Source organism: Schistocerca nitens, chromosome 9, assembly GCF_023898315.1.
Source record: "Schistocerca nitens isolate TAMUIC-IGC-003100 chromosome 9, iqSchNite1.1, whole genome shotgun sequence".
NCBI lineage: Eukaryota > Metazoa > Arthropoda > Insecta > Orthoptera > Acrididae > Schistocerca > Schistocerca nitens.
The window spans coordinates 259,031,841-259,059,443 of record NC_064622.1 but is presented as its reverse complement, the minus strand read 5'-3'; the positions used below and the strand labels follow the sequence as shown (position 1 = coordinate 259,059,443).

The 27,603-nt window shown below is 38.8% G+C and overlaps 1 protein-coding gene across 1 annotated transcript in view; it reads right to left on the bottom strand.

Annotated features, from left to right (window-relative positions):
- The window catches only part of LOC126203891 (uncharacterized), a 49,895-nt gene extending 23,105 nt beyond the window's left edge, over positions 1 to 26,790 (bottom strand). The window contains exons 1-11 of the mRNA XM_049938274.1: positions 26,541 to 26,790; positions 26,234 to 26,450; positions 25,983 to 26,155; positions 25,719 to 25,813; positions 24,510 to 24,686; positions 17,388 to 17,613; positions 14,200 to 14,496; positions 13,005 to 13,122; positions 10,279 to 12,722; positions 5,431 to 5,658; positions 611 to 752 (exon numbers count right to left, since the gene is read on the bottom strand). Of these exons, the coding sequence (XP_049794231.1) occupies positions 611 to 752; positions 5,431 to 5,658; positions 10,279 to 12,722; positions 13,005 to 13,122; positions 14,200 to 14,496; positions 17,388 to 17,613; positions 24,510 to 24,686; positions 25,719 to 25,813; positions 25,983 to 26,155; positions 26,234 to 26,450; positions 26,541 to 26,626 (4,203 nt within the window). The 5' untranslated portion in view covers positions 26,627 to 26,790. The remainder of the gene's footprint in view (positions 1 to 610; positions 753 to 5,430; positions 5,659 to 10,278; positions 12,723 to 13,004; positions 13,123 to 14,199; positions 14,497 to 17,387; positions 17,614 to 24,509; positions 24,687 to 25,718; positions 25,814 to 25,982; positions 26,156 to 26,233; positions 26,451 to 26,540) is intronic.
- Between the last annotated feature and the right edge of the window lie 813 nt (positions 26,791 to 27,603).

Here is a 27,603-nt window from a genome sequence, read left to right as displayed (position 1 = left end):
GAAGAGTTGGAGAAGAAAGAAACATGCTGAAAGTTATCAGAAAGAGAATATGGAACTGGATTGGACATTGTTTGAGGAGGGACTGTCTATTGAAGGAAGGAATAGAAGGAATGGTGGAGGAAAGAGGGGAAGAGGAAAAAGAAGATATCAAATGCTGGACAATATAAAAGAAGACAAATATTCAGAAATGAAAAGACTGGCTATGGACAGACAAAAGTGGAAGAGGCTTAACCCATGACAAGACCTGCTGTAAGGCAGAATACCATACTACTACCTTTAAACTGAATTGAAATTAATACACTGTCAAGGAGTTGGCATATACTACAGCTAGGAAAGTAGATTTTCTCTAATCTTTTTAATATATAAAGCCTAAAATTAATATTCAAATAAATTTTTGATACCAACTTTAACATCAGCTTGGGAATGCCAAGGGGGACAGTCACGCACCAGTGATGGCTAGGCTACAGCCATCTTGTATGGCCTTTGATTTTATTTTTTTGCTATCTATGTTGGCTATGATACAACACAAACTGTTGGCTATAGTGTTTCTTATTAAATAATAATATGCATCCTGGGTCACTGTGATACACGTAGAAAAATAAATACTCACTTGATCTACAGGTGTGTGTAGTCGCCACAAAAGCAGAAGGGATTCTAGCATGTTAGCCACCAACTGTGACATTCCAACATGGACACCCAAAGTCCCTGGCCTGTCTGTCACATAAGCATGACTGGAGAGTAACTGCACATCCCTGTAACAGGGAAAATAATAGATAATATAAACAGACAACAGAATCCAGATAACAAACAGAATTATTCAAACAGGCAATTGTGTTTGCCACAAAATCAGGCTGTTTTCGTACACAGTATAACTGTAATGAATAGCTGTAGATTTCCTTTTGCTGAAAGTGTATGCACTTGAAATCGTACAGGAAATCTTATATTTGTGACTAACAAATTAACTTATCCACAAAAATTGGCGAAGTAGGACTCCAGTAATTAAACATACTGATGCGTTCATGTTATTTGTGTACTTCATAGCTCATGATTTTCATCCTGTGGTGCACACTGGTGAGGAAATGTTTACTGAAAAATAGTAGGAAGGTATTTTTGGAAACATCACTGAAGAAGAAAATTGCAGCTAGCTACATTTGTTGAATGAATGATTTATTTTGCCGTAGCTAGTTTTGAACCTAGTCCAATTATAACAGATAGCAGTGAGGATTTCTTGTACAAATGTGACACTTTTGTCTTGAGAAAAAGATCTGCTTTGTATATTTACAAAAAAAAAAAAAAGTTCTGCTTCATTGATAACATTACATGCTGAACATTGAATGAGACTCCAACAGTGAATGTTCACTCCACTGTGGTATGCTGCGACTTCTCTTCCCTCTAAACGGTTTGATCCAGCCCACCATAACTTCCTCTCTTGTCGCAATCTCTTCATCTAAGAGTAGCATGTACACCCAACATATTAAATTATTTACTGTAGTTATTCCAGTTTGTCTTACATTACAATTTTTGCCCTCTCCTTTTGCCCCATATCATGGACGATATCCCTGATGTCTCAACACTCACAGTCTTCCTCTCCTTTCTTTTAGTTTGTGTTTCTTGTGTATTCCTTGCCTTACTGATTTTGCAGAGAACCTCATTTCTTATCTTATTACTTTACTTTTCAATAATCTTCTGCAATATCACATTGCCAAATGCTTTATATTTTTCTTTTCAGTTTTTCTACGTTCCACAATTCACTTCAATGCAATGCTGTGGTTCAGACGAACATTCTTAGAAATGTCTTTCTCAGCATAAGACCTGTGGTTGACACATTCCTGTTTTGGTGAGAACTGATCTGTTTGCCTGAGCTAGTCTGCTTCTTATATTCTCCTTGCTTTTTCTGCCACATAATAGCAGAATATATAACAGAATTATGTGGTTCAGATTCAATATCTGACACTTTTTCCTCATTCTGGCACAGTCTCCACACCTTTTCTCTGATCTACAGCAATTCCTCCTCAGCCCAGTGTGCCCCCTTACTGGATGTTGACCTTCTCTGATGCTTCCTTAAAGATACTTGTCCACATCAAGCCTAAACAATGAAAATACCGCCTTTTCAATACCTGCCATCTTCCACACTAAAAAGACTCTCCCTTATGGTCTGGCCACCTGCTGACAGGACATCAGCAGTAATAAGCAATCTCTTGCCTAGTATGCTGAAGGTCTTAACCAAGACCTTCACACACAGGCATACAGATCATATAGTTGTATGGTTTGCCCCAAGAAACTAATCTCCATTGGTATAATGAATGAAAAACACCATATAGGTCACTATTTCTTTTTTTAAATAATGATGACCAGTTTTGATGAGACTAGCAGATCGTCTTCAGGTCTGGTGCTGTAAGCTGCAGTTCGTCAGATGAAAACAGGTTTAAAAAAAATAATAATAAAATAAAAAAACCGTGATTCAGAAACTGATCCAGACATATCTCCTACATCCTATCCACACATGCCCCTTATCCTCCAATCACACCCATGAACCAAATGCCAAGGAACACCCACACCACCCCTCCTTTCCTTACATCACCCCAGACTGGAACTACTTAACCACATCATTTGGCAAGACTTCAAATATTTATCATCGTGCCCGGGAATGAGAAACATGCTACTCACAATCTTTTCCACCTCTTCCACAGTACTATTCCACTGACCACCATAACTATGAAACATTCTGAATCCACTGTCATGCTACAACCTTGACACATGGCCTGCACACCTGTGGAAGACATACCGTATTTACTCGAATCTAAGCCGCACTTTTTTTCCGGTTTTTGTAATCCAAAAAACTGCCTGCGGCTTAGAATCGAGTGCAAAGCAAGCGGGAGTTCTGAAAAATGTTGGTGGGTGCCGCCACAACTAACTTCTGCCGTCAAATATATGTAGCGCCACACAGGCATGCTTTGTAGGCACAAAGATACATACTGGCACCAAAATCTCTGCGTCAGTAAATAAATTAAAAAAAAAAAAAGTGGAAGACGAGCCTTTTTCCTCCGCCCAGAGTTTTGACCACTGCATTTTGGTACATTATCCAATGAAGTAAATACAAATTCTGTATTGTTGATCTTCGAATGTAGCAGCATTTCAATGTACTACGAAAATCCGACTGGCAAGACTGTTTGGGATGTTTGTCAATATGGCCAACTCTATGTTCTGAATTTTTTCCTACCTGTGAGAAGAGATGGTTGCTAATAGGAGCTTTTATGAATTGTGAATCACATGTAATATTCTCTTCGCCATAAGATTAATACGAATATAAACATTTTGCCATGTATTGTTTCGTGTTTGCTACTATCTCATTTAAATCCTGTCTGCCTAATAAACTACGAAACTAGAGTGAGACAACAGCAAACGGGGAAGAATATACATGTCATGTTTATATTCGTATTATTCTTATGCCTGATAGTGATAGTCAGAAATGAAGCACGGCAACTGACTAGATTTTAAAATCTAAGATGACTCTAATTTCTGTGCAGAATGTAATGAACTAAAGAGGCGCCTGCAAAGATTTTGGAACGGAGAAAAATTTCGTTCAGAACATCATCTATCATACGCAGTCTGTTATTTGGTTCTTGTTGATCGTTATCAAAGAAAGCAGTAGTGTAAGTAACAACAAATGTTTCGCTAATGAGACGACTCCTCTCTATTTTTTATTTGTAAGCGGCGGTAGCGCACACAAAAGCAAGCCACGCCGCGAGCGGCGACAGGCCGTAAACACGCACTATCAGAATGCGATAAACAATGCATGACACAGTGCAGTAATGCATTTTCAGCTTGGAGTGACGTAAACACCTATAACAAAGAGAACGGCACTTATCAGATCAAAGAAAAATAAGCAATCAATTCAAACCAGACGAAGCACGTGAAAAAGGAAGGATATCCGTATAAATCTGGACGGAGCGCCTGACGCATAGCAATGGCTACCTGGTAAACCGTAACTGCTAAGCTTACGACTCGAACCAAACTACTGCAGCTGTATCGTCATTCATTCGACCTAAATTGTGTCTCATATTACAACTAGACGAACTTTGTTTCGATTTGGAGGTGCGACCTAAAACTTTTCTCTCCCCTTGAATTTCGAGTCTCGAATTTCAGGTGCGGCTTAGATTCGGGAAAAATCTTTTTCCTTGATTTCGAGTCTCATTTTTCAGGTGCGGCTTAGATTCGAGTGCGGCTTAGATTCGAGTAAATACGGTAAGTGCAAGCCCTGCCAGCACATGCTTTTTAAGTCCCACCTATGGCCACTAGAAAAACGATCATGTCATTTATCAGGTAGGGGTGTGTGTGTTTTCTGTTTGTTAGCTCTGAAGGACACTGCACTTAATGCCAGATTAAAAATACAAAGCTTATTTCCGCGAAGGGAAATATGTAGTAGATAAAGCTTTACACAGAACAATGTTCCTAGGGGAAACTAAAGATACTGAAATTGCAGTACATGTGCAGTGGACACTGTGGGTACTACACTGAAAAGTGTTGATATTTATTCACCTATATTCTTCATACACCCATTTGTGAATGTTAAACCCTTCGTCTCTATGATGGCTTGAACTCTGACTACAGAAATGTATGGCTTATCAGGAGCTGCTCAACCACTGTACCCCAATTTCTTTAATTCCCCAGGCATAGTCATCATGCCAGTTGTAGCACTTGGGATTTTCCACAGATGTCACGTCCCTGTCTGTCAGTACATGAGATCTGCCTGCTCTTCATTTAATACTCCACACCTTTTCTACTGGTGGGTGTACCTCTCATGACATCTAGTGGTCAGTTCTACATTACATAGGGGCGTCCGATTACTCTGATGTGATAGTGTACAATTCTGTGCTAAATAAATGTCTTTTAATCATCCCAGTATTCACCATAAGTAATTAAGCAAAGCCACAGAAAATCTAAATTTGGAAGGATTGATGGTTATTTGAACTTCACTGCTCTCAAACATGAAGTTGCAGTCTAAATTGGTGCAGGCAAACATGTTCATATGCAAGGCTCATGCAACAAGCATAAATATATACATAACAGTTAAACGAACAGACAAATTTATATGTACTTCAGCATTCTCAAGATTCAGAATAAATTAACTGGCAAAGAAAAAAGTGACAATTTCTTAAAAATATGACCACTAACAGACTCAGATGACCAGAGTAGACATCTGATAAGATTGGAAAGGTGAAAGGGTCGTAATCATCAGTTGAAAATTTCTTTGAAGCAGAGACTAGAAAAGGGAGGGAGGGAAGAAGGGAGAGATTAAGCATTCTAGTTCTGCTTGAGCACATACTCTAATGACATTTCAAAACTTTCTGATTCACTGTAAGAATAATTAAATAACTTATCTGATACAAAATTCATTATGTTTTCTTGAATAAAAAAATCATCACTTACCATGTATCAGTGTTAGCCACAATGCATACAGCTTCAGACACTTCCTGATCGACAGGAGGATGGCGTGCAGATAGAGCTAGATCTCTGCGCAGAGCAGATTCCCAAGCTCGAACAGGCTGTATGCAACCGTGGAGAATAAGATCTGGAAGGTAGTGATCTGTCACTCCCCCTAGGAGAGAGGCTGCCATTCCAGAGCCTACTGGAAGGTTCGAGTCTTCACTTCTATTGCTGTTGGGCAGAACATAAGTAATACTGTATTTGCAACAGACTACACACTGCCTTTGTTGTACATCTTGCAGATCATAAGAACTTGACAAGTAAGACTATATGGTATAAGTAGGTGTACACTTATTTTTCTTGCAGGTCAACATGAAAAAGAAAGGTAACAGAGCAAAGTACTTAGCATCATGGAGCATAATTATATTGGCTTTTGGAATATTTATGTACAGTAAACTGCCGTTTATCCGAAATGATCGAGGCAGCGGCCAGTTCGGATAACGAAAATTTTGGATAAACCGAAATCCTCCTGTTTTCATGCATGAGACACCCCGGAGTTGTGTCAATACTGTGAAATATGATCTTAAAACGTGTGTAGGGTATGTAGGATGTTACTGATATGGTTGTGAATAAGCCTGCATGTTTTTGACTGAAAAAATTGTGTCGACATGTTAACAAGTTGCCAAAGTATGATTGAAAACTCAACGTTTTTAAATGGAATAACAATATTTTGCATGAAACCACGCAACACAAACAAGAAACATGCTAAAACTTCAACCAACACACGCACATATTGACGAAACTCATTTTTGACCCACGCCAGTGCACTGATTAGCAGTAGACTGCCGAAAAACACCAGCGAATGCATGGCTCCAGGCACAGATAAGTTGAAACTTGTCAAGTGTCAGTCTAGCTCGCCAAAAGCGAAGTTGCACAATGCATCAGACAGTGCCAACGTGAGCTGAGAAAATGGGTAAAAATTGTTTGGATAAAGCAGATTTCGGATAAATGCGATTCAGATAAACTGAAGTTCACTGCACTAAAGAGGGAGCTAATGGTTTTAACAACTTTAGCCAGAAAGCAGGTACACATGGGATGGCAGATGGAATTACTTTCAGGTAAAGGAAATGTAACGGCAGATAGGAGCTTTGCGGCAGACTGTTTGGAATGCCTCAGCACCTCAATTAAATAAGAGTGCCCACACAAGGCAAGAGTCCTAGCTTATGTCGAGATGCCATAGTTCTTCAATCTATCACGGAGATTCATTACAGGAAAAACTAATGTTGAGTGAAAAATCCATTCTGAAAAAGAACTCTGTAGCTAACAATAAGCCATTCTCTGTCATGTCCATAGGGTGCTAGACCAGAAATCTAGACATCTGTGGAGTTTAAAAAGTAGGAGGGTCACAGGGACAGCTTAGAAGAATGTCAAAAGTGTGCTGTGTGCTTGGATAGCTCAGGCTGTAAGAAAACTGTCTGAAAATGGTAATGGTACAAAGCTGACATAAAATATTTATTTGTGAAGTCTCCAGAACGAGATTTTCACTCTGCAGCAGAATGTGCGCTGATATGAAACTTCCTGGCAGATTAAAACTGTGTGCCTGACCGAGACTCGAACTCGGGACCTTTGCCTTTCGCGGGCAAGTGCTCTACCAACTGAGCTACCGAAGCACGACTCACGCCCGGTACTCACAGCTTTACTTCTGCCAGTACCTCGTCTCCTACCTTCCAAACTTTACAGAAGCTCTCCTGTGAAGGTTCGCAGGAGAGCTTCTGTAAAGTTTGGAAGGTAGGAGACGAGGTACTGGCAGAAGTAAAGCTGTGAGTACCGGGCGTGAGTCGTGCTTCGGTAGCTCAGTTGGTAGGGCACTTGCCCGCGAAAGGCAAAGGTTCCGAGTTAGAGTCTCGGTTGGGCACACAGTTTTAATCTGCCAGGAAGTTTTATTTGTGAAGTATTTTGCACTGGATATTACCATCAGGTAAAGGTCTTCACATACTGCTAACAGCATTTGTCAAAAGCTAACAAATGCTGGTGAAACTACTAGTACCTATCATGTCATTGGAAACATCAGCACATTATCACAGAATGTAGGCTTTTATTAAGGAGTAAGCAGCAAAGCATAGTGCAATTGATAGTCGATATTGTCATGTTATGGATGACATGAGTGTTTTAGAGTGCACTATTAGTTCACTGTGTTCTGTGAATCACATCATGAAGGAGAATCTTCAAGGATGTGGAACAAATCAAGACAAATATTAACAAAATAAAGCAGCTATTAAAAATAATTCTGTAGTTTGTATTAACAATAGAATATTATTAGACAGCTACCTATACTACTATTTTTGCTAAATATAGTAAAATTACCAGGAAAGACATTCATCTGGAGCAAAAAAGGGAGTTGTTCCCTCTAATACTTGCTAGCTGCTATTTACTTCCTGCTAGCTTAAAATGTGCAGGACTGTATCATGATTTAATTTGTATTTTCCACAGAATGACAGTCACTAATGACCAGCTTGTATAACTTCACACGCACTGCACTAGCTTGCGAGAGAGGAAGTCAAGTCAGACTTGCATCAAAGCTACGTACCAGGATAACATCCCCTTGGATTGTCATAATTGACAGACTGACAGTGGTCTTTAGACATTTTTTCACACCCATTTAGGCAATGCTGCTCTGGTTTCCGATTTCTGCCCCATATAATATGATAGACAAACAGCTACAATACAATAACCCACACAATGCAGTTCACACAATTCACAGACAGATAGATGGTGCACGTGACTTCCCTTCTGTGGTGAAAGGAAGGGCATTCAGCCACACAATTAAAATAAAGTATGATTTGCTAAATAAAGAAGACAATGGTACCAGCATGAAGAGATTAATGCAAGGAAAAGGAGACATAACAGAACCATAGCGATTGTTTACTACTAGTAACACAATTCACAGATACAATCACATGTGAGTTACCCAGTTGTGATTGGATTTAACATCTTATTCGTCTTCAGATAGCTTTAATCTTCAGTTGTTCCATATTATAAACTGCCCAGAAATGTCACCTTGTAAAAGCATTTACAACTTGATTCTACAGCCGAACATAGAATATGGTCAGCAGCTATCTCTGTATGGATGTAAGATTAGGAGAAAAAGGGCATCACAAGACCAAATTTTTGAACTTACTTCCCGATTGATATATTGTATTTAACTGTGACTGTCAATAATGTTGCAATACTTTAACATTTACCAAAGAATGACAGCCACTTGAAATTCCATGTGTAATGGCCTGATTGGCTAACTACAATGCTAATTACCTCGGAAATGGCACAAAAATGGATTTTTTTCCTTAATAATTATTTCGCAGCACAACTTACCCCGCAAACTCTTACAAGCATTTCATACCTTGTGTGTGTGTGTGTGTGTGTCTTTGCCTTTTTTATTTGATTTTTTCTTTTTTATTTGATGGTTTTTACCATTTCTTTCTTTGATTTTAATAGTTAGTTTCTGTTTCTTTATCTTTTATTTGTTACTTTTTTGTAGCTTTTCTCTGCACATACTTCCTGGGTAAGTGTTGCCTCCTTTAACTCTGAGTGGAATTAACTTACAACAGTTTCAAAGGCTTACTTTTTTAATTGTTGTACATATTTAATGATGTTATTTATTTGTGGATGGGATTTATGGTTTGCAATGCAAAGCTATGAAGGTCAAGTGGAAATGGCTATCCAATGAGGACTGGAACAGTGGCTTGGATTGTGTTGTTCAGTAAATCTATACATAACTGCACACTACATCAGTAGAGCAAGGATAAGTTGAGATTTTGGGTCTGACAGGAGGCTAGGGTAGTCTATGTGATGACCGTGTCCAGAGGGTGTAGTGATCAGCACATCTGCCTGGTAAGCAGGAGACTTGGGTTTGAATCCCAGTCTGGCACAAATTTTCAACTTTCCCTATTGATTTGAATTAATGCCCACTGGCAGTTAATGTCTTTAATTCCTTTGTGTCTTGGCATATTTTTCAACTGTTTTTAGAGTTTGCTGAATTTCAGGTTTTTGTGTCCCTCAATTCCTGAGGAAGCTGCATTATTTTGTTGGTTTTTGTTTTGGTAATGTTTTGTGTTGATAGTGATGTCATTCACTGGTTGTTTCTAGAGGCTCATATTGCTACCATGTTTATGGTGTCACCTGTCAATTAGCACAGTGTCCTATTGTTTACAAATCCTGGCACTACCACACTGCAATGTAAAAACAACTACTACATACTTTTCTCTTCTTCTGCATTTACCTCATATAATGAAATAAATCCCTGTGCAAGATATACACTACTGTGAAACTGCATACAGAAATATACTAACTATTTCAAACATAAGAAATGAAGGAAGATCATATGTCTAGCGAGTTGGGGTGATTGTATGAGGCACCGTGTGTGTGTGTGTGTGTGTGTGTGTGTGTGTGTGTGTGTGTGTGTGAGGGGCGGGGGAAGAGGAGAGGATTAACATTCAATATCCTGTTGACAATGAGACAATAAGAGATTGGAGCTAAGCTCAGATTTGACAAGGATGGAGGAGGAAATAGTCTTCCAAGCATTTATCATAATCAATTTAGGGAAACCACAGAAAAGCTAAATTTTGACAGATGGGTAGAGATCTGAAGCCAGTTGTCACAAACATAATTTTGGGTATAGCAAAAATTTCCATTTTATTCCTCTGATTATCTCTGTGCAAGTTCGTTCTACACACAGAAGTATCTTTTCAAGCATTGTAAATTCACCTTGCACAAATGGAAACCTTGAGGCAATGAGCATGTGATCCTTGTTATACACAAATAGTAGAAAGAATGAAATATACAGTTCCAGCTTACCTTGGAAATGGGAGTTCAAGAAACGTTTTATTTTCAAACGGGTCCAGGTTGTGTTGACAATTTTCATCATCTTTAACACTTGAAGCCATATATCCAGTAGGTGTAACTACATCTTCATCAGAGAGGGCACTGTACTCATCAAAGAGAGCATTTCCTTCCCTACTAGTGTCTGTATCTACATATGTAGGTCTAGAGTCAACTGTCCGGTACTTAGACGGAGTGTCACTGTCACATGTTTCACTATTTTTGCATTCACACAGTGAACACTTCAAACTAACGTTCACACTTGTTACCTTGTTACTTCCACACTGCCTACAATGTGTATCTTCAGACAATGATTTAAGGTTTTCAAAGTTCCCCCTCGCTCCATTAATTTCATCTTCTTCTGGAGTTTTCTCCTGACCTGTCCCATCCACATAATTATTCAACACACTCTCACATCTTTCAAAATTGAATCTGACACTATGATAGTTTTTTAAGTAACGTTCATTATGATGCACATACTCACTGTGTCTCCTGCATATAGATGACTGTTTGCTTGATGGCTTCTTACATAAGGGAAAAGAAAGTGACTGAGATCGAGTAACAGGTTTACTAGGCCTTATCACAGTCTTGCATCTGCTCTCCCTGCAGTCACCTTCATCCTCCAATTCAATATAGGATGAATGCACCATAACTATTCGCCCCTCACAATTGCTGTCTATCAGGCTCACCCTATCTGGGTCCCAATTCCTCTGACTGTCATCAGCACCACAATCAGTTTTCACACTTGGCATGACAAAAGGACTGTCATTGCAAGACAATGATTTACGACTAGTTTTACATTCACTTTCACAGCCCAAAATACTATTACTACATAGAAATCTATTACCTATTTTGCAAATTTCAGAATTACATAAACTTTTCCACTGATTGTCCAAGTAACCATGCTTTTTACTACGTTCTTGTTCAACCAGCTGTGTAAAACCTGTACAACTGCATGAATCCCTACATAGAAAAGTACTTTTAGGACAATTGGTTGGAAATTTATCATAATCTGTAGACTTTATATTACCATTACTATCTACAGCACTCACAACTGGTTTGTCCACTTCCTGATGACTTAAACTTAAATGTGAAGTCCGTGTTTCTCCATGATTATTGTTTTTAAGTCCCACTAGTTCTTCATTGTCTCCCAGTACAAATATAACATTTTCAGATTTTGTATTAGCACTACCGATATGACTATCAATGCCTGAATCAGGCTCATCAATACAGTCATATGAAGTATTATTAATGTGAGATTCAAATGATACCATGCTGTCAAATTTACCACTTGGTACAGAAGTCTGGGATGGAAAAACTGATCTACTAGTATCTGCTGCTGACATCTGTCGTTCACAGCTCACTCTTTCCAGAAGCCTGCTCGAGCCATCTGGTTCCGAATATTCCTTCTGGAGATGGTACATAACAGCTTCTGTTGGAATGCGACAGAGACGGTTGACTTTTTCTGAAATCACTTCAGGATGAAGTGCATTGTTATTGACACTGTCCTCGAGAACTTCAATTGATGTTGTAGTGGGATGCAGCTGAGAAGACACTGAAGCAGCACCAGCAAGAGAACTTGTCATCCGGTTGCAAAAGCTGGTGGACCGTTTCATACCACACAAACTCACTGGACTCTGCGTGGAATTTTCTGTCAATGTTCTAGAGCTTTCTGTGCTCAGTGCCCTGTGGAACTGAACATCTGGCTCAGGGTTACTGTCTGATGCAATTACCTGAGAATAAGTAATAACTGGAGCCGGAGAACTATCACTGTCACATTTCTTCACTAGATTGCTGACTTCATGGTTATCCCATTCAGCTCGTGCTGGAGAACACATATTGCCTGCTGTCATCTCGCATGAAAATTTTGCTGCACTCTTTAACTTAAACAACTCCCTCGCCACACCTTTCTTTTGAACTGCCTCCTCTGATTCAGCTACTTTTGAATCACTAATATTGTCACCCATTGCAATGTTAACACTTTTCTCACTTAACTGATAATTGGAAACATTAAATGGTGTTGCCAACATATAGTCAGCAGGCTTGTGTAGAACTTTTGACGGCTTATGTAAGTCATCTACTGTCCCTTTGAGATGTAACTCATTGGTAGCTTCTGTGAGAGTTGACACAGAGACTGCACTGGATTTCATGCTGGCAAGTGGTGAACCGTCAAAGACACATTGTGCATCACTGGCATAAATTTCAGATGGCAAGGAGATGTTGCTATGCTTCTCTAGAGCTCCACAGCGTATGAAGTATGTCAGGCAGCTCACTATTTTGCCCACAAGATTGGTCTGCTTGCTGCTTGACGATGTCACTATGGTACGTGCCACTTTAGTTGGTGAAGAAATTGCACCACTGAGGTCTCCAAGTTGAGCCCACAAGGCACTGTATGGGTGTGACCTTGACAGTGAGTTGAGCTGTAGAAATAAGAAAAGTAATAAGCAAAAGGGTATAAAAGTATTAGGAATAACAAGAATAAAAGCAATCACATAACATGACATGAGGAAATTGGGCTAAAGGGGGGGGGGGGGGAGGGAGGATGAAGCTCATGATGGTATTTATAAATTTAAGTAATATAAATTTCATACCAACAATTACACGCCTAGTAAGCTCTTTTTTTGAAATGTTTCCAAGGAATGCAAGAGATCAGTTTTACAGATAACAAAGACAACAATGTATGATGAAAACGAGATATTTACCAACTGAGAAGAGCAACAATTTCTTGAAGCACTTTTACAAGTGTTTTTATCTGGCATTACTGTGGCTACCCAGCCCAAGTGATGTGTCAGTACAGCTGTTATCAAGGTACTCACAAAACTGAAACAAAGAAACCAACAGTGTAAGAAACAAAAGCAGGAATAAAGGTGGATGGGAAAGTTAATGAGGACTCGGGCCACAGACATTAATATGGCATACAGTATTTGTTGACTTTTTTCTTGATCACTGGCACTCCATCTTAAGGCTAAGAGTGGTAAGGCCAAGAGTGGTAAGAACATGAAAAATACTACTGACGCTCACAGGAATGAGGCATTTTTTCCCCAAAATCAAGCATAGACCAGACAGTATGTGAGTTTTTTGTATAATAATCAACAAGTCTCGTTCAGTTACAACAAAAATTTGATTTGATTTATCTGAGATTACTGACTGGGTAGCTTCTTTCTTTAGTTTGAGCAACACATTTCAAAACAGAGAATCTTTGGTCAGTACTGTGTATGTACTAATATATTTTCCACTCTCACAAATCACACAATAGTTAAATATAAAGTGTAGATGCACTAAGTTTTCCATTGGATTTGGAAATTTGTGATAAGTTCTTATGGGACCAAACTACTGAGGTCAGTAACAAGATGAGAGTTCCTGGTATGAGTAGCTTATACACTACTTAATCTAACTTAAACTAACTTATGCTAAGGACAACACAAACACCCATGCCTGAGGGAGGATTCAAACCTCCGACGGGGGCAGCTGCACGAACCGTGGCAAGATGCCTCAAACCGCGCGGCTGTCCCGCGCAGCATTTCCATTAGCACTTACATTAATTTATCATGAAGGGAGCAAATACTACTCATACCAGAAACTCTCATCTTGTTAAATATAAATGGAAATATTTTCTACCATATGACTGTTTCCCTTACATTTGCTACCTGCTATACCCCTCTATTCTAAATGAAAACTCAGTTATTGTAAATATACCAACAAAAAATTTTTTTTGAAACAGATGAGGAAAAAATAGTATATATTCTGAATATAGTTCACACGGAAACTGGAATAAAAATATCTGAAACCACATTAGTCAGATTAATGTATTGAAATCTAAGCTAGTAAATTATAATTATTACAATCTGATCACTTTACAGAAACAATAAAAAACTAACAACAAAAATTTCCACTTACAAATTGTTGCTCTTAGTGTCAAGAGCAGCTATCAGGTGACAGAGGTCTTGAAGGAAGCCATAAGCAAGATTAGTATGCAAGTGTGTAGGAGCCATTCCAAGACCCATCCAAAGAGGACATGATGGACGAGGAGCTGTAAAAAGCCCTTCCAGCCACTGGCACAAGTCTTCCCAGGCTTCCATCATAAGATGGACGAACATATCCTTGCGGAGGTAAGCACGATCAACTGCAAGCTGCAGCCTCTCAATCATTGATTCCAGAATAGCCATGTGCTCAAGCAGAAATGTCTCCATGTCCCTAAGTGACATTTCCAGATGTAATGAGATACGAATAACTAAGATAACGAGAAAGTCTGTCTATTAAAAACATAAAAATAATGTTATGTAACAAAAATTTCACACTCACAAGAAATACTTGAACTATTAGCCATAATATTGCCACGCTATTACACCTGATGCTATACAGTTTATTGTCAAATCATCACACCAGTATTACAATTTGTCACAACATGCATCCGAAAAGCAGTGGCTTAAAGGCATCAAATTCTAAAAGTAGTGCAATACCTGATATCATATGTAAATCTATCAGCAGAACTTTTCTAGTTCTTGGGGGACCAGCCTACCTGGGTGCATTTACAGGTTTGAATTTGTTGCTTTGTTTTGTATTCCAAGAATTTTACACTAAGTACCTCAAATTATTATTACAGTTACAGATCACAAAATGTTTATACCGGGTTATTAATTTTGCTCAGTAATGACTATCTTCCACATCTGAGTAACTGTCTAATAAGATGCTTCACGGAGTCAACAGGTGTGCTAGAATTGTACATGTGGTACATACATTTCATATATAATAAAAGCGGATAGATAAAAAATCTACTTACCAAGCAGCAGCAGCAGGTGAACAAACACACACACAAAAGTGCCAGTGGTTCCTTCTTATGGCAGACGATTTGAAGGGGAAGGAAGAGGGTGAAGGAAAAGGACTGGAGAGGTTTAGGGAAAGGGGTACAGTTCAGAAAATTCACCCACAATCCCGGATCAGGGGAGACAGAATGAGAAGGAAAGACCACATACTACAAAACTTATTTGGTTTATGCTTAGGGAACTCAAATGGGAATCCCTGGAAGGAAGGTGACATTCTTTTTCAGGAACACTATTAAGAAAATATAGAGAACTGACATTTGACGTTAACTGTAGAGTGAGTCTACTGCCACCAATGTACATTTTGCAATTTAAGATAAGATCAGAGAAATTAGGGCTCCTAAAGAGGAATACAGATTGATCTTTTTCCCCTCGCTCTATTTGCGACTGGAACAGTAAAGGAAATGAGTAGTCGTAGCAGAGTACCCTATGCCACACACCATACAGTGGCTTGCAGAGTATGTTTGTAGATGCAGATCAACTGCTTTGACTGTATCCTTTTTATATATGCTGATGTGGCATGATTAGAAAACTGTGTGTACTCAGGTCTGAAGATGGGCCATTATTAACTGACATTAACAACCTGCATTAAATTTCTGTCATTCACAACAACAATAAATATATAAATACATTCCTAGCTTACTGTGGATTTTTGCTGCAATTATAACACAGCTCCTGAAACCGACATCCTTAGTGAATCTGTAATTACAGATTGTATAGTTATTTGCAGTTAACAGGGGGATGAGGGTTGTAAAAATATGAGTGTGGATGGCCTACCCAATAATACACCGCTCATGATTTTACGGGCGAGTTTTCCTGACGTTTCCCTTTGTTCCTGTGCATACTCTTACATTTCCCGAGTGACTGTGCTTCTCAGCAGAGAAAGTAGCACAGGTATTGATGTAAGATGGTGAAGGTGTGCTGCAGAAATGTGTTTACTTCTTTCTGTGAGTCTTCACAGTGGCATGTTCAGTCCTAGTGTACTTAGTTGTGACATCATGTTGAGATGTGGTCAGAGCTGTTCCCATTATTGTGGGCTATTAGTTGGACTGTTTTTAGTCCCTATAGTGTAAAATAGGATGTACTCCATTCTGATGAGCATTGCCCTATAAATGCCATTCTATGTTGTTTGGTGGAACATATTAGGCTGTTGATTGTGATTTGTAATGGGTTTTCTGTGTATTTTACATTTATGTTTACCATTGTATTTACTGATTTTTAAATCCAAGAAATTTATGCCATTATCAGTTTATGTTTTAGTGCAGTTAATTAAACTCTATTGCAAACTGATCAATTTCTTCTACTGTTCTATCAAACAAGATAAATGTAACACAAAACATAGGTACAAGTGTTCTTAATGATCAACTACCATTAAGAAACCAAATGTGCCTCCAAAACTTCATACACCTCTTATAATTTGAATTGATAAAAATAATAATCAACTGACAGAGAGAATATTCTTAATTGGCCATTGCCAGCAACTTTCAAACCTAAATAATTAAATGTATAGCTTTAAAATGATCTGTACTACAAAGACAAATCTTTGCTATAGACCCCGAAATCTGCCTTAACTGTACACTCTTTGGCACATCAAATCAGCAGCCAAAGTAAAGTAAACAAATGTATACACCATCTTGTATTTAGCACATGGGTCAGCATGGTTTGAGAAAGAGAACCAAACCTCTAGGACACAAATTGGAAAACTTGCCAAGAAATCAACATTATTGTCCGACAATGGGCTCAGGCACAAAACTAGTAATGGTACATTAAAAACATTTCTAAAAAAAACTTGTGGCCGGTTGCAGTATTTCCTACAATGTAATGTATTATAATAGATTTCCACATATAATTCTGCACATAAGATAAGTTGTATTCTTTATTGCTAAACATTTTTATGTAAAATAATCATGTTGGCTTCTGAAAAACTCAGTTCATACACCCTTCCTGATTTTTTTCCTGCTTTTTTTCCTTTTTTTTTAATAGTAGCAAAGGTCACTTATGATAATAAGCATCAACTCAAGAGCAATGTTTTGCACATCACTATATTAAAATCTTTGTAAGATTTGCAAATGCTTCACATACGACACAAATCAACTGGTTTCTCAATAAGGATTTGTATATTACAGCTCAAGTCTCAAAGTATTAACTTAAATTGATACTTCACGACATGAAGGACCTATCATATTTGCCACAAATAGCTTTAAATACAGGCACCAGAACCATAAAAAAATACTATATGACTACTCTGCTAAATAGGTAACATACTTTTCTTGTCCTGATGAAAGTGCAATGGCCACAGCCAACCCCAGTTTAGTGCGTCGCTGATTGGTCCCAACAGAGGATGAGGTCTCACTGCTAGAGGAATTTCTTGAACTGAACAGCCCAGAGCTAGCACTGCAGGCCACTTCAAGTGACGTACTAACACTACGAAGCCAACGTCTTCGCAAACTTGCCAAACTCCCTCCAGACACACCATCAACAGAACCAGAACCTTCAAAACAAACAAAAACACATTAAGACATACAATTTAATAGGAAGAAAAATGAAGACTGTGTTCACCTACTGAAATCTCAGCACAAACAACTTACACTCAAATTCCAAACACCAACATAGTCTCTGCAGTTACACAAAATAAAAGACTGATGTAAGAAATAAAAATAGTTTTAATCTCTTTTTTAGCTGTCCCGAAGCACAATGAAAATGACATATTTCAGCACAACAAATATTGAGAAATACAAACAGTCTACAATTATACATTTACGGATTTAGACACAAAGCTAATATGTTCAAATTCTTAAAAGTTAATAACTGAATAATACTAAAAGGAGAGCATTTAAACTTTAAAATTAGGACTCTTAATTAAAACAGAAACATTTAGCCAGAGTTCAGCATCTATGACGTTCGATTGCTTTATTTCTTTGTTGATAATCCTCGGTGTAGACATCACAAGTTGTGATACTGGCTGAAAAATGGGGGGATGGAAGTTAATACTGACTAATATAAATGATGTAGCCGACAGGTGCACAATTGCATTTCATAATTCTTTACTTTTACTGTCCACAACTCCCCAATATTACACAGTTATATGGCCAGTTAACTATTACTTCACTATAGATAAGCCTCATTAATAGTTTGCAAGCAAACATCAACATACTGCTACAATAGCTTACTGTTGATCATCTATGAGCAGTAAAAACCTAACCACACATTTCACAGTCTTTCAAATAAATTGAACAGACACTGTAATTGCTTTAACACACAGCCTAGTGGTGTAACACTTATTTCACGGTTAAGTTGATGCATTGTTGTTGTTATAAGCAACACAAGTTTCTTATCTGAAACTCGGCCGTAGATTGACCATCTTGGGACCAAAAATCAAGCTCTTATATATCAGCACGATAAAAGGCACTGAAACTAAACACTGTTTGATGTTTAATTTACAGAAATTATAATTAAAACTTAATTCATTAAATTAACTGAATACATCGAAAAATTCGGTCTTTTTGACCCAAATAAATACTTTAAGATTACTAGTATTACTTCTTCCAAATATTTATAACTAGTACAGAATTTATATTTGTTTATGAGTCAACAATAGAATTTAAATTACAAAACAATTACCGATCTCATCTTATAATGAAAGATACTAACCAGGAATAGCCAAAATAAATTAGAAAATCAATAACATATATAAAACTAAGCACAAAACTAGATCTGGTGTTCTATTGTTTAAAATTGAGGGCCAAACTTTCTCTTACATGAAAATGCAGATTATACTCATGTATTTTAGGGAAAATAAAAATATCCCAGCTTGCTTCATCACACATTTGTTGAACAAAGTCAGCTGACGGCAGAGGGAGCAGCATTAATAAAAATCACGGAATGATCCTGGGTACTTTCTCAGAGAACAGTCTCTGACAATAAGGTGAACAGCTTGTTCTTGGGCAGGCTGGAGAGTCCCACATTTCCAACATGTGCATCACAGCACTGAACCTGGCATGACTGGTTCTCATCCTATTCGATCATGACCACTCCTCTTCACGTCAAATCCTGGTAGAATGGCAGTGGATCTTTATTGTTGCAACATTCCATCTCCTGCACCACTCTTCTATAAGGGGTCAAACTTCTTGTTTTCTCCATTATGCCACAGTGGAGTGCATGTTATCAAGCGGTCTGGAGGAAAGTCACTTAAGATTGTAAGAACTGAAAGGTATTGGAGTCAGTTGGGGGTGATGCGGCTTCCTCCATGCTCAGTCAGCTGCTTCTTGGCATCACAATTCAAGTGGTGGAATCTCATTGATGGTATGCAGCCAACAGATCAGTGTGGATTTTAGTGTACACATAATAATTCTTGATTCATTCAGATGGTTGTCTAGTTTCCTTGTATGAACACTGTGTTGCTGTACTGGGGCACAGTATTTAGTTACTGGGTATACTAGTGTCAAAGCTGCAACCCGGAGAGTGGAAACTTCAGCACCCTCGGTTGTGCTAGCCAATATCTTTATTATTTTATTTTGAGTCTTTAGCTTTTGGCTAGTGTTTTCCAGGTGTTTTTTTTAATATGTTAACGAACAATCAAGTCTGACACCAACGTATTTAGGCTGGAAATTGTACCTAATTATGCACAGGAAACAAACAGCCTAACTAAGAAATTCCCAATATGGCAGAGTAAAAGATGGCTGGGAATGAAATTAAAACTGGTATATATAAATTAGCAGAAAGTATAGTTTGGAAAACTCACCCCAAAAAGAAGAGGAAATGGACTGAAACATGTGTCATTTGGCTAACTGAAGACAGAAGACTATGCAAAAACACAACTGGTGAACAAAGAAAAGCTGAATGCATAAGAATGTTTTCTTGAGGAAATGTGCAGTGAAGTAGATGAAAATATATGAAACGGAAGAACTGATATAGCCTACAGACCAGCAATTAAATTTTTTTACAAATACAAAACAATGAACTTGGATACGGTAGAAGGCAAAGAGGGGGGTGGGGGGATGCTGTTTGGTGAAGAATACACTGAGCAACTGTATGATGAAACACCTTTGTTGGAGGATGTAATAGGAAAACAGGAGGAAGCAGATGAAGACATCAAAGGAGATGATATTCTGTAAGAAGAATTTGAAAAATCTTTTGAAGATCTACAGGGCAACAAAGCAATGGGTATTGATGACATTCCTGCAGAGCTGACCGAGAATGTTGGTGACAAAAAATGATGCTGCTGAAACTGATTAGATCCATCTATTAGCACACGAGTGATAACAACTGACTTCCAGAAATGTCACAGTACCAGAACTAATGAAGGTGCTATCAACAAAATTTGAACAGCACTGAACCTAAGGACCAACACTGCATGCAACAAAAATTCTCATAAAGTTAATTATGAGGGGAATTGAAGAAAAGGAGCAAGATATGCAGAGTGAATTCAGGATAGGATGAGGAACAGGAGAAGTGACTCTGACACACGAGGCTTCTTATCAAAAAGGTTGGTTGGTTGGTTTGTGGGATTAAAGGGACCAGATTGCTATGGTCACTGGTCCCTTTTTCCAAAACTTGAAAACACCCACACAAAATAAAAACGAATAATGGAAACAACAACAGACGACACATCACAAGAAAGACAGACAGAGACCAGACAAAAGGAATTAAAATCACACGGGGTGTGACAGTGGTTGGCCGACCATAGAGACACAAAAGGAGAAGCCAATCACTGAGAGACATATTAAAAACTCAGTCTAAAATCGTAGGCCAAAGGCTAGAATCAACACAAAAAACATAACAAACACACAGATTAAATGATAAAAAACCCCTGCCCGAATAAAACGCAAAACTAAGCCTGCCACGGCAGTGTCATCTGTTAAAAGGGCAGGGAGCGTATCAGGCAGCGCAAATGTCTGCCTGACCACAGCTAAAAGGGGACAGGCCAACAAAATGAAAAGGGGACAGGCCAACAAAATGTGGGCCACTGTCAAAGCTGCCCCGCAGCAACATAGAAGAGGGTCCTCCCGACACAGTAAATAACTGTGTGTCAGCCGGGTGTCGCCAATGCGCAGCTGACAAAGGACAACTGAATCCCTGCAATTGGCTCGCATGGATGACCGCCACACAGTCGTTGTCTCCTTGATAGCATGGAGTTTATTGGGTGTGGTCAGACTGTGCCATTCAGCGTCCCATAGCGCAAAAACTTTGCGGCGTAAGAAGGCTCGCAAATCAGTCTCCGGGAGGCCAACGTCCAGAGATGGTTTAGTGGTGGCCTCTTTCGCCAGGCGGTCAACATTTTCATTGTCGGGTATCACAACATGGTCTGGGGTCCACACAAAGACCACAGAGCGGCCGCAATGGGCAAGAGCATGGAGGGACTCCTGAACAGCCATTACCAGACGAGAGCGAGGGAAACACTGGTCGATAGCTCGTAAACTGCTCAGGGAGTCGCTGCAGATATACCGAAGGACTCACCTGAGAAGGAGCGGATATACTCTAGGGCACGAAAGATGGCGACCAGCTCAGCAGTGAAAATGCTGCAGCCAGCCGGCAAGGATCGTTGTTCGTAATGGTCCCCTAGAGTTAGACCAAAACCGACATGACCAGCAACCATCGAACCATCAGTGTAAAACATGCCAGAGCCCTGATATGTGGCTAGGATGGAATAAAAGCGGCGGCGGAAGGCCTCCGGAGGGACTGAGTCCTTCGAGCCCTGTGCCAATTCGAGCCAAAGGCAAGGGCGAGGCACACACCACGGGGGTGTACGCAGAGGGGACCAGAAAGAAGGTTGAAGAGGGAAAACGCCAAGCCCGGAGAGAAACTCTCTGACGCGGACCGTGATCGTACAACCCGACCGGGGCCGATGTTCTGGGAGATGGACGACTGACTGCGGGAACAGGAGACGATAATTAGGATGCCCGGGCAAGCTACAAACATGCGCAGCATAAGCGGCCAGTAAATGTTGGCACCGTAACCGCAATGGAGGGACACCTGCCTCCACAAGTATGCTGTCCATAGGGCTGGTCCGGAAAGCACCAGTGGCAAGTCAGATCCCGCTGTGAAGGATTGGGTCCAGCACACGCAACACAGATGGGGATGCTGAACCATAAGCCAGGCTCCCATAATCCAGATGGGACTGGATTAACGCCTGGTAGAGTCGTAAGAGGGTAGATCGGTTGGTGCCCCAGCTGGTGTGGCTCAAGCATCACAGAGCATTAAGATGCCGCCAACACATCTGTTTAAGCTGCCGAATACATGGGAGCCAAGTCAACCGGGTCTTATCAAAAAGCAAATACAGAAAAATAAACCAACTTACATTGTCTTCGTACACATGGAAAAGGCATCTGATAATGTTATCTGGCAAGGGATGTTCAGAGTGCTGAAGAAAGCACGTCTCAAATACAAAGACATGCAGCTGACGCACAGCTTCTATGAGAACGAAGTGGCTGTGATTATAAATTTTCGCCAGGAACAAGAAGCAAAAATTAGAAGCAGCTTGGGACAAGGATGTGCTATTTCTCCTCTTATATTTAATGCTTACATCCAAGTTCATGAAATTTCTGAGGTGGGGATTAAAATTAATGGACAGAAATACAAAAGAAGATCTAAAGAAGGTCTTCAGCACAATGTAAAGAAATTTCTGTAATTAGTATGGTATTAGAATAAATAAGCAAAAGCCAGAAGTAATGATATGCAGTGCTGATTCCTCCACTCTTATTTCCCAGTGGGTATTATGATTTATTCAAAATAAACTGCAGCTTTGGCTGCATGAATAACAGACAGTACAGTGATTTTCACTTGGATAACACTTTCTTTAGCACTATATATAAAGGTGTACACTCTCTTATAGATTAAATTTTTCAAAGGTTTCAAGTAAAAATGAAAAGTACTGGTGACACACACACACACACACACACACACACACACACACACACACACACACAGCATTCTTAAGTTATGTGTGGATAGAAATCGCTGCTCTAAGTGAACTGTGATCTTCACTTATGAACAAAAGAAACAGGGTTTAATATCTCATCTTCACCTGGTTGCTAGAGAATGATCTCCCCCACAGCAATCAGCAAGGATATGAAACACACCAATTATGCAGAACCCAATTTACGATTTTCTTGTATGACATCCTGAAAGCCACAGATCAAAGTAGTTAGGTGGCTTACAATATTTCTTGACTTCTGAAAAGCATTTGACTCGGTATCAAAACCTATGCTTAATATTGAAAGTACTATACCATGAGGTATCAAATTTGTGGTTCGATTGAGGATTTCTTTGTAGGGAAGACATAGCATGTTATCTTGTTTAGTGAATCATCAACAAAAGTAGAAGAAACTTCAGGTGCACCTCAGGGAAATGTGTGGGGAGCTTTGCTGTTTATGCTGTATATTAATGACCCAGAAGAAAATATTAACAGCAGCCTCACTTTTTTTGCTGATGATGCAGTTATCTATAATGCCGTACCATCAGAAAAAAGATGCATAAAAACTGATCAGAACGTGATAATATTTCAAAGTGGTGCAAACACTGGTAACTCACTTCACAGGTACAGAAATGCAAAATTGTACAACTCACAAAATGCGGAAAAATAGTATCCTATGATTACAACGTAAATGAGTCACAACTGGAATCAGGCAACTTGTACAAATAACTAGGTGCAACATTTTAAAAATATATGAAATGGAACAATCACACAGACACAGTTGTAGCTCAAGTAGGTGGTAGATTTTGCTTCATTGGCAGGATACTAGAAAAATGCAGTTTACAAAGGAGACTGCTTACAAATCAATTATTTTCCCATCGGCACACTGAATGTATACAAGGAACGGCAGCACAAATGACCACAGCTTAAACAACTCATGGTTGAGTGCCATGAAAATGCTGAGAAATCTGAATCAGTAGGCTCTCAAAGACAGATCCCAATTATTACAGGAAAGACTACTTACAAGTTTCAAGAAGTAGTACTGAGTGAAGACTCTAGAGATATTCTTTCGCACCCTATATATCACTCCCACAGGGGCTGTAAAGACAACATTAGAATAATTACATGATACATAGGGCGATTTAAGCAGTTATTCTTCCCATGTTCCATACCTTATAGAATGAGAGGAAAACCAAGATGTTTGCTACAATGCTAAGTAATCACTGTTATGAATTTCACAATTGAATGCATATGTAAATGTAGAAATCAGCTCTGTCCTCCGCTACATGCCTTAATCATTTTTTAAAAAAAGTGCAGAAAAACCTAAATCTGAACAGTTGCGCAGGGGCTTGAACTTTGCTTCTCTTAAATGCTAGTACAGTGCATTAATGTGCCACTTCACTCAGTTTTACTTATGAACACTTTTTTTCTTTGAGTATAATGAACAAATTTCATAAGAATTCTACTTTACTTACTGTTGCGGGAAGCAATGCTTCCTGTATAGCTTGGCCAATATCCAACTGAACTAACACTGCTTGGCGACTGAAGAGACGCATCTCCACAGAAACCGCTATCAGCTTCAAGGCTGCTGTACTGCGCTTTTGTGTGTAGATCTGCATATGGCACATCCAGTGGTCCACTCCCAGGCTTCCCTAAGAATGAAAATGCCACAAAAATGTAGTAACGGCAGATTTTAGCTCGCAACACTTTAACAAACAGTGTTACAGTTTAATATCCCATGAACGTAGATGTCGTTGTCTATTGAACATGTAGTTTCCCGAGTGTCACACCAGGGCCACAACATTGTTACTTTGGTTGGGAACAACGATTTATACTTTTTCAGTTTTTATATGGGTATTTTCTCTATTTCAAACACATTTCCTGTGTTTATCCTTTTACCGTCGTAAAACTACAACATTAGTAACTATCTACCTAGTTTCTGCTGACTTTACACAGATTTCTGACAAGATATACTACAATAACAAATATCTGTACCATTAACAACTATCAATCAATTTTGGAGAGCTTTCATATGCTCCAGTAAAAGAAAGAAAATTGTAGAGTGAAGAGCTTATGTAACTAACTTTAGAAAGCAGCAGTGTTACAACAAAAAAACAAAGATTCAAAATGGAAATATCACAACACACAAACTGTAAAATCAATAGCTCATGGAATAAGCAATAAGATGATGGAAAAAAATGCTCCAACAATAAAACTACATAACAATTAATTAATAAACATAAATATTAATAAATGACAAAACAGGAAAAAACGTTATAGGAGACTGTAGGATTTATAACCTAAGACAAAAAGCTCTAACCACTGTTCAGTCATTGTTCTTAAGAGTAAACATTTTTTCCTTAGGTCACACTGGAAAACCACAACAATTTTTCCTCCTACAGGCCATGGAACATTTCTTTTATATTTTTGGCAACACTGCACAATTCATCACTGTCTGATGACTTCAATCAGCAACAAATAGTGAAGAGCAATATATGCTCAGCATGTTTAATCATTTATAAACCTGTTGAAATGTTATCAAATACATGTGGCAAAAGTGTTTCAGACTCTTGTAATTCTATATTACAACTGAAAACAAGGAGTTGATAGGTAGAAGTTTTTTCCGTTTTGATTTTATAGTGGTTCATTGATTTTGAACATACATGACAGCAACTGTAGCTTACCAGCAATTAAATCGGAGCTGCTAGACAGCAGGCCCAGAGTACCATCACCCACTGAACTAATCGAGCTACTGTACGAGTCTTCCAAGCTGTGGTCACTGTAACAAATCATACGAATAAGACATATGGTATAATTTTCGGTAAATGTGTACAATACGTGTGATACAGAATACAAGTAAGAAACACTGAAGAAAAACTTATCACTTCGTGTAACACGCGCACTAAGATGTAAATCTAAATATAAGAACAATATTTTAACATAAGTACCTGATCTTCTTCGTACGGTGGCCTGCTCCTGGTGATTGAAACACTTTAGTGCACATAAGTCTATCAGGGGACTTTAACGCGTGAACTTTAAATGCTGTACCCTTGAACGACATCGCAACTGATCCAAATATCATTTCACCCATTACAGTTACATCTTGATTTGGACGCAAATACTGAAATGAAATCATCCAGTTACAAAAAACGGAAAAAAAATATCAGATACCTTTACAAAAATGAAATCGTGTTCATACCTGATAGCCAAATCCATTTGTAATTTCCACAAATGCTTCATTCTTTTTCTTTTTATCAGATTTTGGTTTTGATCCAAACTTCGTTTTAACCTGTTGTGTTTCAATGGCAATTTTCTGAACTGTTTCAGAATCGAACAACAACTTACGTCCTCTCCAGTCACACTCTCTGAAGAGGATGACACGGACTTGATCCTTACTGAAGCTAAATGGTTTCCAGCTATTAAAAAGGAAATTAAACTTTTTACAACGCGGAGTAAAAATCAAAATTATGATAAATTTTAACAATATGTTTCATTATGCGACCTACCTTACTGATTCATTTTTGCCAAACGAAACATAACCTTGTTTCTGATTTTTCTTCCTAGACGAGAAAATTTTATTTAGTAAAGCCATTTCAAAATACAATTACACTCATTTCATCGCTCTTGTGTAGCACATCTTCATGGAACCTTATTTCAGCGCACTGCAAACCAGTGCTATATTTACGTGCGCACCAGACTGTAAATAAACGTCACGTGTGCTGCCTTCACGAGTCAGTCATATGATTATTTGGTCACCTGCTGGCAAAACATCCGGTTAGTGTGGCAAACCTGCCGACGTAAAATACAGTGAGTAAGTGCCTTAATTTCTATAGGAAGATCAAAGTACTTTAGCTTCAAGGATTGGTATATGTGGCACACTTCCCGTGGACCCGCTAGATGGCCAACAGCTCGAAATATTGCGACTTCATGCTTTGCGAAAAATGACGTCCATTTCCGACGTAGGTAGGCGGGGTCAGGCTTGGCTATCGTGCGGAGGCAAACATGCGACAGTGCACAGAAGCGTGTAGGAGCTAGCGCATCATGGAATCGCGTAGGCTGTTCACTTCACAGTAGGTTCCGGCGTGCTCAAACAACAGTTACGAGGAAACAGACGTATTATTGCCGGCGGAAGTGCAATCTGCGTTATGTGGCGCTACACAGTCTGCATACAGTAAACAATTTTCGCAGTGGAGTTTAAGAACAGTAGAACTGTAAATGTATTCTGAAACAATCCGTAATTCTTGAATTTTCTTTCGTTTTTGAAACATCTATTTAGGCACTTGGCATTTTAGTTTTTTATAATCGTGGACACATGAAGCCAGAACAATTGCTTTTACAATTGTTAGAGGTGACCTAGTGTCATAATGATTATTATGAACGTTCATTTTATAATTATTACCCATTTTAAAATGCAGCACATGAACGCATTATCTTTTCTTTCTGCGTGTAAATTAAAGGAGTTTTTACAGTACACATGAAGGATATGTCGTTCATGAGAAGGCGAAGCACTTATGATTAATTGAAGTATTTTGTTTAGTCACGCTGTCATTCATTCATTGATTAATTCAT